This window comes from Urocampus carinirostris, chromosome 6 (genome assembly GCF_059441175.1).
Source record: "Urocampus carinirostris isolate Australia breed hairy pipefish chromosome 6, RoL_Ucar_1.0, whole genome shotgun sequence".
NCBI lineage: Eukaryota > Metazoa > Chordata > Actinopteri > Syngnathiformes > Syngnathidae > Urocampus > Urocampus carinirostris.
This window is the reverse complement of record NC_142354.1, coordinates 7,330,635-7,350,605: the sequence shown is the minus strand read 5'-3', so window position 1 is coordinate 7,350,605 and position 19,971 is coordinate 7,330,635. Positions and strand designations below refer to the sequence as shown.

At 37.5% G+C, this 19,971-nt stretch overlaps 1 protein-coding gene and 1 pseudogene across 1 annotated transcript; both read right to left on the bottom strand.

The window, feature by feature from the left end:
• Positions 1-3,616: 3,616 nt before the first annotated feature.
• Positions 3,617-15,151, bottom strand: LOC148363690 (snaclec rhodocetin subunit delta-like). The gene is made up of 5 exons (XM_088337673.1): positions 15,021-15,151; positions 10,587-10,678; positions 10,293-10,430; positions 7,897-7,987; positions 3,617-4,139 (listed from the first exon to the last, which is right to left on the bottom strand). Exons 1-5 carry the CDS (start codon positions 15,103-15,105, stop codon positions 3,994-3,996), a joined length of 552 nt encoding a protein of 183 aa, XP_088193799.1. The 5' UTR covers positions 15,106-15,151; the 3' UTR covers positions 3,617-3,993.
• Positions 15,152-19,525: 4,374 nt separating this feature from the next.
• Positions 19,526-19,614, bottom strand: LOC148363689 (U2 spliceosomal RNA; annotated as a pseudogene).
• Between the last annotated feature and the right edge of the window lie 357 nt (positions 19,615-19,971).

Below are 19,971 nucleotides of genomic sequence, written 5' to 3'. Positions count from 1 at the left end.
CCACACTAGCAGATTAAGTCGTATTTGGTGGCCAACCATTCAACTACATTGAATTAATGAATGAATGAAACTTTATTTTGAACATAAGAGAACAAAACAAGACCCAAAAAAACAATGTTAGAGAAACATGTCTGAAAAGGAATAGGAAGAAGCATATGCTTATTTGATCCTACCCCTTCGACTACCTTGATAATTGTGTATTACAGCTCCTGTGTATTTACATATAACAAACTCTCATGAATATAAATTTTTACATAGGTTTTGTGGATGCACAGTCACGTCATCATCTTCATTGTCCTCATCATTGCTGCCTCCATATATTTTCAGCATACCATATAATAAGATAATCTATTATAATGACAATCATTCTTATTGGTGCTCATAGTGACAACTGACTGTTCTGTGGTGTGTGCTGACCATCATACAAAATATCATTGAACCTGCGGCTACAGGAGAGGCGCTCCTAAGCAGCAGGATCACAAATAGCAAAATGCCCTGATCTGTGCATTAAAAAGACAAATCATGGAAGCTTGAACCATATGCCTCCAGCATCAAAACTCCCTCTCCTTCCTAACTATGAGTTGTGCAGGTATGTCTGTTTTGTGATTTATTAAAAGTTATCTCTATGTACAGGGAGTGCAGAATTATTAGGCAAGTTGTATTTTTGAGGATTAATTTTATTATTGAACAACAACCATGTTCCTAATGAACCCAAAAGTCTCATTAATATCAAAGCTGAATATTTTGGAAGTTGGAGTGGGGCTTTTTTAGTTTTAGCTATTTTAGGAGGATATCTGTGTGTGCAGGTGACTATTACTGTGCATAATTATTAGGCAACTTAACAAAAAACAAATGTATACCCATTTCAATTATTTATTTTCATCAGGGAAACCAATATAACAGCTCAACATTCACAAATATACATTTCTGACATTCAAAAACAAAACAAAAACAAATCAGTGACCAATATAGCCACCTTTCTTTGCAAGGACACTCAAAAGCCTGCCATCCATGGATTCTGTCAGTGCTTTGATCTGTTCACGATCAACATTGCGTGCAGCAGCAACCACAGCCTCCCAGACACTGTTCAGAGAGGTGTACTGTTTTCCCTCCTTGTAAATCTCACATTTGATGAGGGACCACAGGTTCTCTATGGGGTTCAGATCAGGTGAACAAGGAGGCCATGTCATTAGTTTTTCTTCTTTTAGACCCTTTCTTGCCAGCCACGCTGTGGAGTACTTGGATGCGTGTGATGGAGCGTTGTCCTGCATGAAAATCATGTTTTTCTTGAAGGATGCGGACTTCTTCCTGTACCACTGCTTGAAGAAGGTGTCTTCCAGAAACTGGCAGTAGGACTGGGAGTTGAGCTTGAGTCCATCCTCAACCCGAAAAGGCCCCACAAGCTCATCTTTGATGATACCAGCCCATACCAGTACCCCACCTCCACCTTGCTGGCGTCTGAGGCGGACTGGAGCTCTCTGCCCTTTACCGATGCAGCCACGGGCCCATCCATCTGGCCCATCAAGACTCACTCTCATTTCATCAGTCCATAAAACCTTAGAAAAATCCGTCTTGAGATTTTTCTTGGCCCAGTCTTGACGTTTCAGCTTGTGTGTCTTGTTCAGTGGTGGTCGTTTTTCAGCCTTTCTTACCTTGGCCATGTCTCTGAGTATTGCACACTTTGTGCTTTTGGGCACTCCAGTGATGTTGCAGCTCTGAAATATGGCAAAACTGGTGGCAAGTGGCATCTTGGCAGTTGTATGCTTGACTTTTCTCAGTTCACGGGCAGTTATTTTGCGCCTTGGTTTTTCTACACGCTTCTTGCGACCCTGTTGACTATTTTGAATGTAACGCTTGATTGTTCGATGATCACGCTTCAGAAGCTTGGCAATTTTAAGAGTGCTGCATCCCTCTGCAAGATATCTCACTATTTTTGACTTTTCAGAGCCTGTCAAGTCCCTCTTCTGACCCATTTTGCCAAAGGAAAGGAAGTTGCCTAATAATTATGCACACCTGATATAGGGTGTTGATGTCATTAGACCACACCCCTTCTCATTACAGAGATGCACATCACCTGATATGCTTAATTGGTAGTAGGCTTTCGAGCCTATACAGCTTGGAGTAAGACAACATGCATAAAGAGGATGATGTGGTCAAAATACTCATTTGCCTAATAATTCTGCACTCCCTGTAATTGTATCTCCATTTTTTTTAGTTTTTGTTTGGTTTTTACCATCAACACCAACATATTTATTCATCTCACTGTTTTGTTAAATAAACACAGATCTAGATTGTCATGAATTTGGATAGAATAATGGTGACGACAATATAATGAAAATAACAACGTTCAACAAGAACAATATGTATAGTCATCGTTGATGATGATGATAATAATGATATTAATAATGATAATATCAGTAACAACTAAAATAATAGTCAAGATAATACTCATAATAACATTAAGCTTGACTGTATAAGGCTTCTGCTCTAACATTATTTGAATACGGATAATGTTAATAATATTAATGATAATGGCCTTAATAGTCACATACAATTAAAATAATAATCATCATCAACATTCAACAATTCCTCACAAGAACACAGTGTTTCTCGTAAACCAGGCATATCCAAAGTTTGGCCGGGTGCCAATTACAGCCTATGATCACATTTTTACTGGCCCACGGCCTCTGTCATAAAATTAATATGTGAGACGCAAATAATCTTGACCACAGTATAAAATAAATTAGGACAAATAAATATTTTTCATTTCACCAGAAGATAGCAGTAGCCCTTTGGCCACCTTGCCCTTTTGCTTTCTGCGAGAATTTTAGCCCACCCCATTTTCAACATGGCGGCTGGAAATAAAAAGGAAAGTTGACTGTGAGAGCCGCCGCTTCCAGGACAAGTGGAAATTGGAGTATATTTTCCCCCTGATCCAAAACAACTGCCTAATTTGCCAAGAGAGTGTGGCTGCTTTCAATAGATATAATATGAAGAGGCACTGCCAGACAAAACATGCTGACTACAAAAAGCTTACTGGAAACAAACAATGAAAAGGCGAAGCAACTGGAAGCTCTTTTAATGGCACAGCAAAATTTTTCTCGAGACCCTGCGGGTCAAAATGTAAAAAAGCGATCTACAACGTTGCGACACTGATTGAAGAGCGCTGCAAACCTTTCCTGGAGGGGGAATTTATTAAAAATTGTTCAAACTGTTCAAAATTGTGTTAAGGCCGAATAGTTGGCCTTAACACATTTTCAGTCCACCAAATGTATCCCGTTTTCTGAAAAGTTTGGTCACCTCTGAAATAATCCAAAACTGACTTAAGCAGATAAACTCATGAAACTCCTACCCCAACTGAACACAAGAGTTACAATTCAGCCTGGAGTTGTTGTCTTCACATTATGACAAAAACAAGATATTTTCTGAGTACTGGGTTAAAAAAAAGTGCACTTTCAAACTCCTGAAGATTTGCTCATATTTAATGATTTAATGACAGATCCACCTCTATGGTAAAAGAATGTCGGTGATACATTAGTTAATTTCCAGAATGCAGTGTCCAAACACAAAATGTAAAATAGTCACATGAGCAATTTACATCTTGGAGAAAAAAACATTAAAGCATTATGCCAATTTTTTACCGTCATTACCGACTTGAATTTATCAGGTAACTAAATAGATCATTCTTTTGAACAATTGCTTTGCACTGAATGTTAGGTAAAATTGTGTATTTTCCACAATAATTTCCTCAAATTCTTAATTAGTATGAAAATCCCAAAAACGTTCAAACAATATAAAACCAAAAGTTCAAAACATCTGAACAGAAAGTTTTGAAAGACATATTTATTTATTCTGATTTCATTCTAGCAGCCAAATTTCGGCTTTACGATCGTTACAGACTGTAAGGGAAAGTGATTTTTCTTTTTATCTTGAGTGTGGTATGTCGGGTCCTAAAGTCATAACAGTTAAACACGTATTTAGAGGTTCGTTAATTTACTGCTGGGCGATAGGAGGGTCATCTATGGGAGGTATGTTCACTATCAAGTTCTCTATCCAGCAGACGGATGCACATTGGAACACATCTCTGGTACAAATATAAGGGTTTGCCGTGTCACAATTCTCAGGAAACCAGGCAAGACCTGCAATAAAACATTACCACAGGAACATCAACACAATATGAACATTTCATATCAAACAGGCATGTCAGACATCCGACCCATTGGATGATTTAATTTCTAGGTATGTAAAAAAAGGGGGTCTCCAGTTTATTTCTATCAAAAGTTATGTTTTTTTTTTTTAAATACTGTAACTACAAACCCAATTCTCCTTCCTGCCACTTGAGAGCAGTAAAGTCGTAAAAGAGCAGACGTCCAGTCTGGTGTCATGTTAAAGACATCTTTTCAAGTTTGATGTGCTGTTATTGTTCGTTCGCTACTAAAACTTTTATTTTGTATGTCTTTTATATCTTACAAAGCTGTATGAGAATCAATGCAAGCATGTTTTTTATTCATAAATAACACTTGAGTTTGTTTTTGTGTGTGATGTTTGTGGTCCACCATTAAAAAAGACATACTGTTAAAACATTTAATGCCAAACATGAAAATAATTTATTTCCATTGTTTGTGAATAAAAGTGTTGTGCTTGGAAAATATCCCGTTTGATCTGTGATTATAATTTCTAATTATATATATATATATATATATATATATATATATATATATATATATATATATATATATATATATATATATATATATATATATATATATATATATATATATATATATATATATATATACACATACAGGACTGTCTCAGAAAATTAGAATATTGTGATAAAGTTCTTTATTTTCTGTAATGCAATTTTAAAAACAAAAATGTCATACATTCTGGATTCATTACACATCAACTGAACTATTTCAAGCCTTTTATTATTTGAATATTGCTGATTTTGGCTTACAGCTGAAAAAAACTCAAAAATCCTATCTCAAAATATTAGAATACTTCCTCGGACCAAGTAAAAAAATAATTTTATAACAGCAAAACTAAATCAAACATTTGAAAATGTCCATTGATGCACTCAGTACTTGGTTGGGAATCCTTTTGCACGGATTACTGCATCAAGCCGGCGGGGCATGGAGGCAATCAGCCTGTGGCATTGCTGAGGTGTTATTGATGCCCAGGATGCTTCGATAGCGGCCTTCAGCTCATTTGCATTTGTAGGTCTGGTGTCTTTCATCTTCTTCTTAACTATACCCCACAAATTCTCGATGGGGTTCAGGTCAGGGGAATTAGCAGGCCAATCAAGGACAGTGATGCCATGGTCAGTGCACCAGTTACTGGTGGTTTTGGCACTGTGGGCAGGTGCTGGAAAATGAAATCCTCATCTCCATAGAGCTTTTCAGCAGATGGAAGCATGTAGTGCTCTAAAATCTCTTGGTACACAGTTGCATTTACTCTGGACTTGATGAAACACAGTGGACCAACACCAGCAGCTGACATGGCTCCCCAAACCATTGCTGACTGTGGGAACTTCACACTGGATTTCAAGCAACTTGGATTTTGCTCCTCTCCAGCCTTTCTCCAGACTCTGGCGCCTTGACTTCCAAATGAAATGCAAAACTTGCTTTCGTCTGAAAAGAGGACTTTGGACCACTCTGCAACTGTCCAGTGTTTCTTCTCCATAGCCCAAGTCAGACGCTTCTTCCGTTGTCTTGAGTTCAGAAGTGGCTTGACCATGGGAATACGGCTATTGTAGCCCATTTCCCGGGCACGTCTGTGAACTGTGGCTTTTGATTCCTGGACTCCAGCTTCAGCCCACTGTCTTTGAAGCTCCCCCAAATTCTGGAAGCGGCTCTTCTTCACAATTTTGTTAAGGCTGCGGTCATCTCTCTTGGTTGTGCAGCGTTTCCGGCCAGATTTTTCCCTTCCAACAGACTTTTTGTGGATATGCTTTGAAACTGCACTCTGTGAACAGCCTGCTCTTTGAGAAATTTCTTTTTGTGTCTTACCCTCCTGATGGAGGGTATCAATGATGGTCCTCTGGACAGCAGTCAGATCAGCAGTCTTCCCTATACTTGTGATTTAGTTTACTGAACCAAGCTCAGTGTTTTTAAGGCTCAGGAAACCCTCGCAAGGTGTTTCGAGTTAATTAGATGATTCAGGTGATTAGTTGAATAGCCTACTTGTATACTTTTTCATGATAATCTAATATTTTGATATATTTTGAGTTTTCTTAAGCTGTAAGCCAAATTCAGCAATATTCAAATAATAAAAGGCTTGAAATAGTTCAGTTGATGTGTAATGAATCCAGAATGTATGACATTTTTGTTTTTTTATTTGCATTACAGAAAATAAAGAACTTTATCACAATATTCTAATTTTCTGAGACAGTCCTGTATATATATATATATATATATATATATATATATATATATATATATATATATATATATATATATATATATATATATATATATATATATATATATATATATATATATATATGGGCAGCACGGCGGCGCAGTGGTTAGCACTTGTGCGGCACAGTTCATGTCATGGGAACCTGTCGTGGGTTCAAATCCAGCTCCAGACTTTCTGTGCGGAGTTTGTATGTTCTCCCCGTGCTTGCGTGGGTTTCCTCCGGGCACTCCGGTTTCCTCCCACATTCCAAAAACATGCATTTTCAGGTGAATTGGCCGGTCCAAATTGTCCCTAGGTGTGAATGAGCGAATGAGTTGTCTGTCCCCGTGTGCCCTGCAATTGGCTGGCAACCAGTTCAGGGTGTCCCCTGCCCACTGCCCGAAGATGGCTGGGATGGGCTCCAGCCCCCCCGCAACCCTAATGAGGATAAGTAGTACGGCTAATGAGATGAGATGAGATATATATATATCAATATATATATATCAATATATATATATATATATATATATATATATATATATATATATATATATATATATATATATATATATATATAATTTCCTACAAATGTAGGCTGAATGTTAAAACATTGTACTAAAAACTAAGCCAAATATTTGCTGTTGACATTTTTTACTGAGAACATAAAGTCTAGATCTGTTGTTCTGAAATTCCGTCCTACCCAAATAACTTTCCTACCAATGGCCATTGCGCATGCACATTCATAAAACTGATAGAGATGAGTGCCTTTGAAAGATGTGAATACTTATGTTTTTGGTATTCATTTAGTCTTATTTGACTCTTTCACTGCTTTAAAATACTGTTTTCTGACATAGCGTTTAGGCCAGGTGTGTTTTTCTGTGGTAGCTTTCTAAGATTGTGTTTGTCGACTACGGTAATTATGCAATGTATGGATGGGGGCGGGCGGCACGGCAGCTGAGTGGTTAGCGCATCCACGGCACAGTTCTCAGGTCAAGGTTTCAAAAAAAGCTACCAGGCTGTGCAGAGTTTGCATGTTCTCCCTGTGCTTGCGTGGGTTTCCTCCGGGCACTCCGATTCCCTCCCACATTCCAAAAACATGCAAATCGTCCCTATGTGTGAATGAGTAAGTGAGTTGTCTGTTCCTGTGTGTACTGCTACTGGCTGGCAACCAGTTCAGGGTGTCCCCTGCACACTGCCCGAATATGACTGGGATGGGATCCAGCACCCCTGCTACCCTACTGGGGATAAGCGGTGTAGATAATGGATGGACGGATGGATGCATGCCAACCCTTGTTTTATGTCATCAATAAAAGTTCTGTTTTCAACAATTCGGAGTTCCAGTGTAGCTGGTTTCACATAGAGGTGGATGGTATACAAGTGTGTTACGACTATTGACCTAAGATTCCTACACAAATGTTTGCTACCAAGCACCATCAGAAGAACGTTGGGGTACAATCAGCGTATTGTTGAATTTAGTCAAAGAGAACACAGTACCGTTAGCGTCAATTGCATAACAGGCAACGCCGTCTGGGATCACTCCTTTGTTAAAGTCTACTACTGAGCCATCAGTCCACATCAGGCCTGTCTGTAAGATAAAAATCACCATAGATTTAAAACTACAGGTACATCTGCATCAACCTTTCAGATCTTTTGACATTTCTAAAATGCAAAATCACAAATCTGTAAAAATTAGAGCACATGCTTGCACTCCAACTAACACCCCCTGCAATGTACATCGCAGGGGCACTAAAAGATAATACAATCAACACCAGCATTCAATTTAAGTAATAAATGAATGCAATAAGTCCGATTGACAGCTCCCTGTCTCAAAATCTTGACAGACGCAGCAGGTCACTGTTTTCTCAGCCATGCTTGTGCATCTGATACAATGAGAGTTGATCAAATAAAGCTCATTTGGAGAACTTAATTTTTGTAGAAGTAATTTATGTTAAAGACCTGGAATATAACGACATCAAAATATTCAGATACCAGAGCTATTTCTTTGAATTTTTTAAAGTTCAGACTGTCTGCCTGTTCTTTGAATCTACCGCTCGTATGTGCAAAATGTCAACGCTGCTTTGGTTGAGAGAGGTGTGGTTTTCTTCAACAAAGTGATTTACTTCTAGGTAAGAACTGTTTGCACAAAACTTGCTTAGATTGTTTAAGAAAAGAAAACAAGATGTTTTTTGCGGCAATGCACATTTCCTTAGAAAAGAATGGTAGATATTTCGAGGTTTCATCTTTTGTCATTTTTGTTTTACATGCTCCGGGCTACAATTGAAAAAAACATCAGGGTGAAATTTTGAACGCCAGGGATTTTTTGCATACCCCTAAATTCAAAACACTTCAAGTTTTTCTTTTAAAGGGACAATGCGTATTATTTGACCACAAAATGTCGCTGCATGGTCTAGTGCATATATAAAACAAGTGCTAAAAAGCAGACAGAAGAATGCAAACTACGGAGCCCGGCCTTTTTTGGTACTTGAAGCAGCAAGATGGCAAGCAAATATCCCAGCTCCCCTTAGTGAGGTTTAAATTGTTTTTAAATCAATGCTAATTTCTCAATCTTCGAGTATTTTAAAAATACACGTTTATGTGATAGTTCATACATTTTTAATTATAATCTAGATCAATGTTGTTGGTTTTTTTTAATAAACAATAGTTTTTTCCATTAGTAATACACACTGTCACTTATATATGAAATAAACATTAAAATTGAAAATTTAACACAAAGTTCAGGGTCAACTTTTTACCTGGCAGTCATTATTCTGTAAGTATAATTTCCAGTGTTTATAACAAAAAACAAACTGAATTGACTAAAAAGATCAAAAACGATTTTCAAAAGTTTCTATTTTTGGTGATACAGTGCCTTGTAAAAGTACTACTCCATCCATGTCCCCATCAACTCTAACAATCTTCTTTGCAGAAGAAAAGAAACCCAGAACATGATGATGCCACCACCATGTTTGAGAGTGGGGATGGTGTTTTCAAGGGGATGTGCAGTGTTACTCTTACGCCAAACATAACGATTTGCTTTAAGCCCAAAAAGTTCAATTTTGTTCTCATCTGACCAGAGCACCTTGTTCCATGTCTTTTCTGTGTCTCCCATGTAGCATCTTGTAAACAGCGTTTTGGCCTTTTTATGGTATTCTTTCAGAAAGGGCTTTCTTCTTGCCACACTTCCATACACAGATTATTCCAGCTCAGATGTGTACCCCTGCAGGTCATCCAATGTAATCATGGGCCTCCTGGTTACTTCTCTGATTAGTTTTCTTCTTGTTTGGGCCGAAGGTTTGGAGGGACAGACAGGTCTTGGTAGATTTGCAGTGGTTTTATGCTCTCCCCATTTTGATATTATTGCTCACACATTGCTCCCGTAGATGTGTAAATATGCAAAATTAGTCATTTAACATGATATTGGATCATTTAGAAGTCATCAGGGAACTTTTAGATTTGGTTGGCTGAGCTGAGAGAACAGGGGGGCAATATTTTCGCAACACCTACTTTACAGTTTTTGTTGTTATAGCTATGAAAAAGAATGTTTAAAAATTGTATTCCACTTCAAAATTGTGTCTCACATGATATTGATTCCTAGGAAATACTTTCAATTTTTAGCTGTAGCCTGATTCTTGGGAGCGGGGCAAGGGGTAAAACTTTTGCTAGGAACTGTATTTTCTTTAAAACTAAAAAACTTAGATAACAAATAAATATAGGAGAAACCCCTGAAAAGTATCTTTTAAAACCCTGAAAATAATTTGAAACACATAAAAAAAATCTCTTGAATATCTTTAGTGAAAACAATTTATTAAAAAAAAACATGAAAAATTATTCAATCCGCCAAGAAGCTCTGTTTTAAATGGTAATTTATAAAGCTATGTGTCAGTATTCACCTCATCCGAGCTGAGTCCAATCCAGTAAGTATCTCCACCTTCAATGCCTCTATTGAGAAAAATGAGTCCACCGACCAAAGCGTCTTCTAGTTCATTATGGATGGACACCAGATTCGCTCCTAAAGATGTGCATGCAATCTGATTGGAACAGACAATCACGGGGGGGTGGGGGGGGGGGGGGGGGGGTTTGGTTGTAAAACCCAAGAAACAGGCAAAGGTTGAACATACATTCAATGTTTTGTGTTTTCTGTGTATTGATGTTCATTACAGTGCCATTGTGCAGTAATTTCACACCTCTGCTTGGTCAAACGTTCTTAAATCGCTTCGAAGGATGAAACAGCGATTGTTGAACTGAGTCCAGCCTGCGGGGCATCTATCACCAGCAACTGAAAAAATTGGATTACCAGTTTGGGGACGAACGCGTTACAAAGGAACTTTACAATTACTGTTCTCGGTAATGAGTACTTTAATATTTTATTAAGAACCTTTTGCAATTTCACGACTACTTTTGTTACTACAGTGGAACCTCGGTTTTCAAACGCTTCTCAGTTTGAACAAATCGGAGTCCGACCAAAAATTTCGAGAAATTCTTGCTACGCTGTACGGTCAAAAAAATCGGAGTTCGAACGCCGGTAATGCGCGAGTGCGTACGCTAGGGTGCGATGCTGAGCGGAATACGGGTGTAGAAGTGTGAGTGAGTTGTGCGAAGTGTTTTAGCCCCTAATTATGCCTCCGAAGAAAGTCAGTGCAAGCAGAAATGTTGCTACAGGTGAAAAAAGAAAAGTAGTGCGTACAACTATTGCATTTAAGAAAGAAATAATAGCAAAATATGAAGGAGGTGTGCGAGTGTCTGATCTTGCTAGGGAATACAGCATGGCTATATCTACGATCAGTCGATACTAAAGAATAAGGACTTTAATGACAGTCATGAGTCACTTAAGAAAAGTGCTAAAAAGAAGGCAGAAGCAAGTGTCATTAGATCAGTATTTTAAGAGAAAAGAACATCCTTCCAAACTATAATTTTCCTTCCTCCTCCATTCCTCTCCCCACTGTCCACCTGCGCCTTCTGCTGACCACCACAAAGGTAAGAAATCCTATTCATATCCATTCTTTTCTTTATCCTGTTTTTTATTTTCTACACGTTCATGTTATCGTAATCTTCGGTACGAAAGATTGCAATAACGCGAACGTACGATTAGCCTGGGTTAGCTTTATGTTTACGTTAAACATTCAAGGTAAACATTCAGGGTATTGGAACGGAGTCCAACATTCAAGGTGTTGGAACGGAGCCCCCTTTCCAATGAACCGCTCACCACTTGTTGTGGAGACCCGGGTGCTAAATGACTTGTAAACGACCTGATTTTTTAATTTTTACACGTTCACGTTAGCGTAATCTTTCGTACGGAAGATTACAATAACGCGAATGTACGATTAGCCTGGGTTAGCCTTATGTTTACGTTAAACATTCAAGGTAAACATTCAGGGTGTCGGAACGGATTAAAACGATTTACATTATTTTTAATGGGAAAAATGATTTCGGTGAACGAACAAATCGGTTTTCGAACAGGGTTCTGGAACAGATTATGGTCGAGAACCGAGGTTCCACTGTACTTGGTGCACTACTGCGTTAATTCGCTTTCTATTAAATGCAGATCATGAAACGCAGTGTTCTCTGATTGCTAAATACTCCTGCATCATTCACATTGGCACATACACTGATCCACCAGTAGCATTTGCTCAAAGGCGGGTATAATTATGATTCTGATTATTACAAATAATTTGTAGTAATGCATTTTGATTAATTTTGTGGTTGTATATAAGAAGAATTAGCAAAACCAGCTGTTTTAGTCAATTTCGGGGGCGGCCATTTTGTTTTATGTTGTACATTAAAAATGATATAAAAATTTCCTAGGGATCAAGTTCGCCTGCTTTCCGAAGTAAAGCTGTTATTGGTCCTAGGAGGCCTGGCAACTGTAATGTAATCTTTACGCGACAATTCGTTTGAAAATGGCCGCCCTTCAGATGGATAAAACAGTTGGATTTTTCTTCAAAATGTGTTTTCCAAAATGTAATTATTAGCCAAATGCCTTGATTACACTTGTGAGAAGAACTTCACATATTTTTAAGAATATCAGAGGCGTGTTCAGGAGAGTGATCAGACATGTAGTCTCTTGATAATCGCTTGCCGCGCACTGCTGAACGTTTTGTAATCGCTCACTGTGATTGCCTTACTAAACCAAAATGGCCGACGACAGTACAATGGATTTCGTTCTACAGCTTGCTTTGAGCGAGTTGGCTGATATGAGCGACAGTTCGCATATTGACACAGTTAAGGTTATCCTAAACGCAGTGGAAGGGTCATACCTGTCTTGCATTGTTCACAAACATTACCAGGCAATGTAAGACGATATATTACATCGCCAACAGCACTCGTCAGGGTGAGATCCTCCATCTTCTGCACTGTCGACGCCATGTTGGAAATCAAAGTAAGCGGTCTTTCTCCCGTGATTACTCGGGCACGCGAGCGCTCAATAATCACTGGCCGTTCAGAAGCTAGCGATAGCTCGCGATAGCAATCACTCACTCTCCTGAACACGCCTCTGGTGCACCTAAAAACCCCAAATTGACTTTGGATGTGCACTTTAAAATTCCGGAGCGCCTTTCATACTACAAAATACAGTACCTACTTGTGTCAATCTAAAAAGACCAAAATCGCTATGGGAATCAAACACAAATAGCAGCAGTGAGCACCAACCCAAAACCACTAGACCACCGTGATACAGAGGACAAATGAAAAGGCTTTAGGTTTTATCTCATTATCACAATATTTTTATGCACGGAGCTAGAAATTAATGTTACAGAATGGACAGACCAAAAAGCCTTTCTGAAAGTTATAAATAAAGAGTTGTTTCTCTGAGTTGTGTTTTTTTTGCGTTTATTTATATCTTTCAGAACGACGTTCTTTTTTCTCCATTCTTTAACATTTCTTCCTGTCATCGTAAAAATAGTGTGATAATGAGATAAAAGAATGCCTTTTCATTTGTCATCTGTATCACTAGTGATCTCGTGGTTAGTTTTGATGCTCTCATTGTAAGTATAGTGTGATAGAGGGATAGAATTTAATTGCCTTTTCATTTGTAATGCTGTATCACTCGTGGTTTAGTGGTTAGTTTTGACGCTCTCATTGTCGCAACCTGATTTCGATTCCCGTTGCGTACGATATCATTTCGGTCAGCGACATTAATGTCGAATGATCACTCATTCCACTAATATACACCTGAAATGATTACTAGAATATTTAGATTTTACTGTTGTTTTAATGACTGTAATTAATTACTGCCTTGTAGTCCAGTGCGCCTTATGTTTGAAAAAAAAAGAAAGACAAAAGACTATATTTTAGAGATGCGCCTTATAAACAGTTTGAGAAAATAGGGTATTTTAAAGAATTTATTTTGGAATTGCAATTAGAATTAATCAAGATAACACTATTTTAATGGCCCGAAAGTCAAGAGGAGTTATTTGGATTTCAATATTCATAAGGTTATTTGGGTGTATTTAAAAGCATTGGCCATTACATTTTGTGCTCTGAAGCATGGTGCAGCAGAAGTTCAAGCCAGTTTTTAATTGCTGTTGAACTAGTCCCTCTGCTACCTCCTTCTTTTGCTTTATAAACCTCTCCCTCATTAACATTAAATTGACTAAGGCGTGCCAAAGAGCTCCATGAGAAAACCACTTTGTTACACAATCTGCAAATGATTTGGGGAATTCTTATTGTTGTCTTTTAAATCAGAACCTTACAAGTATTTTTTCTTTTTACTGGTTGGCATGTCCACCAGATTAGGAGCCAAGACAAGCCTTAAGAAAAGCAGAAAGAAAGTATGCCATTTTAAGTGCGGACATTATAGTGATTATTTGTTCTGTAAAACGGACTTGACATTGAGATTTTGTTTCATTTCTCCTGTATTGAAATGTAACATAGCACATATTGTGATTTTAATACTATGAAAGTGTTAATCGGACTTTATAGGGCAGGGTGGGCCAACTACGGCCCACTGGCTACATGCGGCCTGTCAGGCTTTTTTTTATCTGTCCCGCCAAACAAAAATGTTGAAAATATAATATCGTATGTATTTTTCTTAAACCACTACTAATGAAAATGTGTTTATAAGGTGCCACTCTTCCCCAAACCAATTCCAACATTCTAACATTTTTCTTAACTTGCCATTTTTTATTATATATTCATTTTATTTATCAAGATATTTCTCAATTTGTTTTAGAAAAATAACTGGGCTTTTTGGGTTTTTCATTGCAAATTGGGTGATTTAAACAGGGACACTATTTATTACTTTGCTTGAATTCTGAGTGTTTCACAACCAATTTAATAAGTGTTTTTTAATCTATGAAGCCATTTTATCTCCATGTTTTGGTTATCATTTATTTTTGCTAAATAAATTGGGTAAAAAAAAGTAATTTCTAAAAAAGATAGACCTACATTATCGTATCACATGTATTGCAGAGGTATCGGATTACAGACTATATTGGTAGATACAAACAATAAAATCCTTGTTTTTTCTTCCCGGCCCTTTTGACAATTTTTTTAACCCTCGATGTTTGCCCATCCCTCTTAATGGGTCAATCACAATAGGTATTAATCAATCGACTGTACAAAGTAGTATGAGTTATAACTGGCAGTATTTTTTGGTACATTATCGTAAACATTTTGTCTACCCTGAATGATGGATTGACTCAGAAGCCCGGTGATCAGTTGACTGATTCCAAAAAGCAGAAGCAACGAACGAAGAGCCAATGCCATCTGTAGAGAAACAATTAAGTAGTATACATTGCCATACAGTCTTTGAAAGCAAAATCTCATTGAATACTAGTAAAAAAGAGGAGCCATACCTTAGCAGTAGAGATTCGTTGTGACAAGTGTGAGAAGGGAGAGGCTTCTTTTTATGTGAGGACCTCAATTAGAAACTAATGGTTCATCAGACAGGTTATACCACAAATAAACGAATAAAAAAAATTCAAATTCTTAGATTATCAAAAGAACGAATTGTGCAATTTTTTTTTTATAACTTTTTATTTCTCACACAAATTTTGACAGAGGTTCGATTCCACCATCATACAACAACACAAACACAAAACATATACACTTGACACACCCATAAATAACAGAAGGAACAACAGGAAAAAATAAATTAAAATAAAAAAAAATAAAAAAAATAAATGTTAATACAATACAATCAATACAATAAAAATGGAGGGGAGGTGTTTAGACACCAAGTAAAATTTGTGTGAATTGATCGAGTTTCCGTTAAGTTTTTTTCCATAATGTACAGTTGCTTTAATTTGTCTCTCCATTGTTTTATGTCAGGGGGTTGTGGTTTCAGCCAGGACACTGTGATCATTTTCTTTGCTACCAGAAGCATAAACTTTAGTATATATTTCTGTTGACCAGACAGTAATTCTTCTGGAAAAATTCCTACTACGTAGGCCATTGGGTCCAACCACAACTCGCAGCCAATAACTAATTTTATTTCTGTCTGGATACTTCTCCAAAAATTTAATATTACAGGGCAATTCCATAAAATATGCTCTGACCCCCCCAGAGTTACGCCAACATAGATTTGATGTATTCTTATATTTTGAAGTGATAGAGGGAGTATAGAAGAATCACATTTTTACTTTCCATTCAAACTCCCTCCATGTCGGCTGTTGGTTATTTTGTGTCCCTCTTTCAACGTTTTTTCCCATTCGTTGTCTTTTATCACTACATTAGTTTCTTGTTCCCATTTTTCCTTAACCACCATGTCATCATTACCGAGATCCATTCTCAGGGCTTTATATAGTTTTGATATAACCCCCTTTATTGATTGTCCTTTTGAATATGAAATTAATAATTCCTCAACTTTAGTTGGCTCCTTACAAATTTTCCCGCATACATCATGTTTCTGGAGGTAATGCCTTAGTTGCTGGGTTTTTCGCTATTTTTGTAGCCCTATTCACAGATCTTGATATTTTTAATTTTTTTGTATTGTTGACCAAGTTTTAATAGTTCCCTTAATCCATTCATTCTGGATTTTTAATTTCTTCCACCTTCTGACTGATATGTATGGTAACAATTCCACAGGCATATTTGGACAAGATCGCTGCTCCATGTCCACCCATATCATATCTTTGTCTGCAGTAATCCACAAAATAAGTGCTTTAATTTGAGCTGCCCAATAGTAATATTTAATATTGTGTAGGTCTAGGCCCCCTTTTTCTTTAGAAGCTAACAGGGTTTTGTATTTTATTCTAGGTTTCTTGTTTTGCCAAAGGAATTTTGTTATCAATTTATTTAACATTTTAAATGTGGATGCCGGGATCAGAATAGGAAGAGATTGAAACAGAAATAATAGTCTTGGTAATATATTCATTCTAATTGTTTCTATCCTTCCCATAAGGCTTAAGGGCAAAATTTCCCATCTTTCCAAATCTTTCCTTATTTCTTTTATCAACATTCCATAATGTGCATCAAACAGCTGTGTGGAATGTGGTGTAATGGTCACCCCCAAGTATTTAAACCCTTTATTTGTCCATTTGAGATCAAATCTTTCAATCACATCTGTTGGACATTTTCCTGATATCATCATTGCTATTGATTTGCTCTCATTATTCGAATACCCAGCTACTTCTCCATATATTTTATGGCTCTCCAACAGTGGTGGTATTGATAACGAAGGTTCTTTCAGCATTACCAACAGGTCATCTGCAAACAATGATATTTTATGTTCTGTTCCTCCTTCATCTAATATCCCCCTTGTTTGCTCATTTTGACTTATTGATTCCGCGAGTGGTTCTATGCTTATTGCAAACAAGAGTGGACTTAATCAGTCCCCTTGCCGGACTCCTCTTTTGATATCGAATAAATCTGAGCAGTGACCATTTACTCTAAAACGAGATTTAGGATTTTTATAGATTATTTTCACCCATTCTACAAATTTTTGAGGGAAGCCAAAAGCTACAAGTGTTTGATGTAAGAAGCTCCATTTCACCCTATCGAAAGCCTTTTGTGCATCCAAGCTTAGTAACATCGAGGGTTGGGTCTAAGATTTTGTGCTCGTAATTATGTTTAGTATCCTCCTAATATTGTTTGCACCCTGCCTTCCCGGAATAAACCCTGTTTGATCATTTCTAATTAATTCCGCTATGAATTTCTGCATTCTTTTTGCCAGTATGCTTGTAAGAATTTTTAGATCGTTACACAATAAACTAACTGGTCTATAGCTTTCACACAATATTGGGTCTTTTCCTTCTTTGTGCAAGACTGTTATGATGGCTTCTGACCATGATTTGGGGGATCTCCTTTTGTTAGCGCATAGTTAAATACTTTATGCAGTACTGGTGTTAATTCTTCCTTAAAGCTTTTGTAGAACACCCCCGGGAATCCATCTGTTCCTGGTGATTTATTTATTTTTAATTCATTTATTGTATCTTGTATTTCCTGTTTTGTAATGGGGCGAATCATTTCTAATGTATCCCGCCCTGTTAGTATTGGTAAATGTAGTTTTACCAAAAAGTTTTGTGCCGTGTTGTTATCCAAGTCATTTTCTGAGTCCTAGTATAAATCTTTACAGTAATCTGCAAATGCTTCTGCAATACCTTTGGGTTTTACTAAACATTGTGTAGAGATAGGATGTTTTATTTGTGATATAATTCTACTGTATCTGTTTGGGCCTTTTTAAGTTGGAAGGCAATCGACTGGCTCTCTTGCCCATTTCATAGTATCTCTGGTTCACAAAATGCAGAGCCCCTTCTGCTTTATTTGTCAAAAGTTCATCTAATTTGCTTCTGGTTGTTTTTAATACCTGTAATCTGGATTCATTTCGTGTTTTTTATGTTCTTCTTCTAGTTCCTTAATCTTATCCTCCAATTCCTTCTGGTTCTTTAATCGGGTTTGTTTCAGTCGGGAAATATTTCAATTATTTTTTTTTTTATCTGAGAGGAGAGATACATTCATCCTCCAATACCTAAAATGTGGTTCATTGTCTAAACTTAATTTCAAAGTAATTGGAGCATGGTCACTTATAGTGATATTCTCTATACCACACTCCACTACTGTATGTATATGTTGTCTTTGAAATGTTAAAGAAATCAAATCTTGAATAGCTGCCATGGGGTTTGAATAGAAAGTATAGTCTTTAGTCTGGGGATTTTTCTCTCTCCATGGATCTATCAATCCCAATTCTTTAGTTATGTTATTTAACATCCTCAACCTCTTTGTATTTGTTCCATGTACTGATGGATACTTGTCCACTTTGCCATTTTGTACAGTGTTAAAGTCACCTCCTAACCTCCCAGGCGCCCGCTTTGAGACTGGGAGGTTCGGGTTCGCGCCCCGGCCGAGTCATTCCTAAGACTTAAAAAGTGGTCGGCGGCGCCCTCTGTTGGCTGCGGCTGCATCGGCTCGCTACAACGGGTCAGGTGCAATCGACATTTCGTTCTGTGTACATTGTTACACAGAATGACAATACAAGGAAATTATTATTATTATTATTATTATTATAAGTAACATTCCCTTCGCGCAGTTGGTTATTACTTCGGCTAATACTTGAAAAAATGTCCCCTTTTCCTCAATTGGTGCATAAACATTCATTATTGATATTTCCCTACCGGCCGTTGACCCTAGAATCATTATATATATATAGCCCCAGATTGTCCTTCACTTCTTTTTCGACTTTAAACACCTGGTTCACCCGTTATCTTTTTAGCTTCTTATGTTCAATCTCTGTCAAATGTGTCTCTTGTAATAAGGCTATTGAGCTTTGCAATGTCTTGAGTTGATTCAATATCTTCTTTCTCTTGCTGGGGTGGTATAGCCCATGTACATTAAATGGAACAATATTTAGATTACGTACTCATGATTTATATTGAGTCCCACTGATTTTTGAAGCATACAAAAACAATACATTGACTGCTAACACCTTCACTGACAAAACAAACCAACTAATTAGCAAACATACTAACAAGCAAACATAATACCCCACCAAAAAGAAAAAAAACACCCATTTTATTATTATTAGTATTTTGTAGAGGTTTATTGTTCTATATTCTTTATCAATTATCCATTATCCGTTATCGGTCAAATCATAATAATACTACAAAGCCAAGAGGCCGAGACACTTGCTCCCAGCCAAGAGGCTGAGTCAAGGTCCTAGCCACAGCGCCAAGCAGCGATCAGTGCGAATGCACCGTTCCCGGAGGTACTGCAATACCGGGCCGATGCGTGGAGTGGACAGAGCAAGCTCTTATTCCATCTCCCGATTGCAAAAATCAAGAGGACGGCTTACCGTGCTCACTTCACAACCGGCATAAAAAGTACGCAGTTTCAAAACAAGTACACAGTCCAAAACTGAATATAAAGTATGCAGTTCAAAAACTGAATACAAAGTACGCAGAGCAAGCTCTTATGCCGTATATTTTTTAACAGAGGTCTGATGCGTATAAAGTACTCAGTTCAACAGCCACAGCCGGCAAATTGAACGGAAAATGATACCGGTAGTTACCCACAAACACTAATTAAGTTCGCTGATGATACCACCTTGATCGGCCTCATCTCTGAAGAGGACGAGGCGGCATACAAGGATGAGGTGGAGTCACTTTCAACGTGGTGTTCGGAAAACCACCTCATACT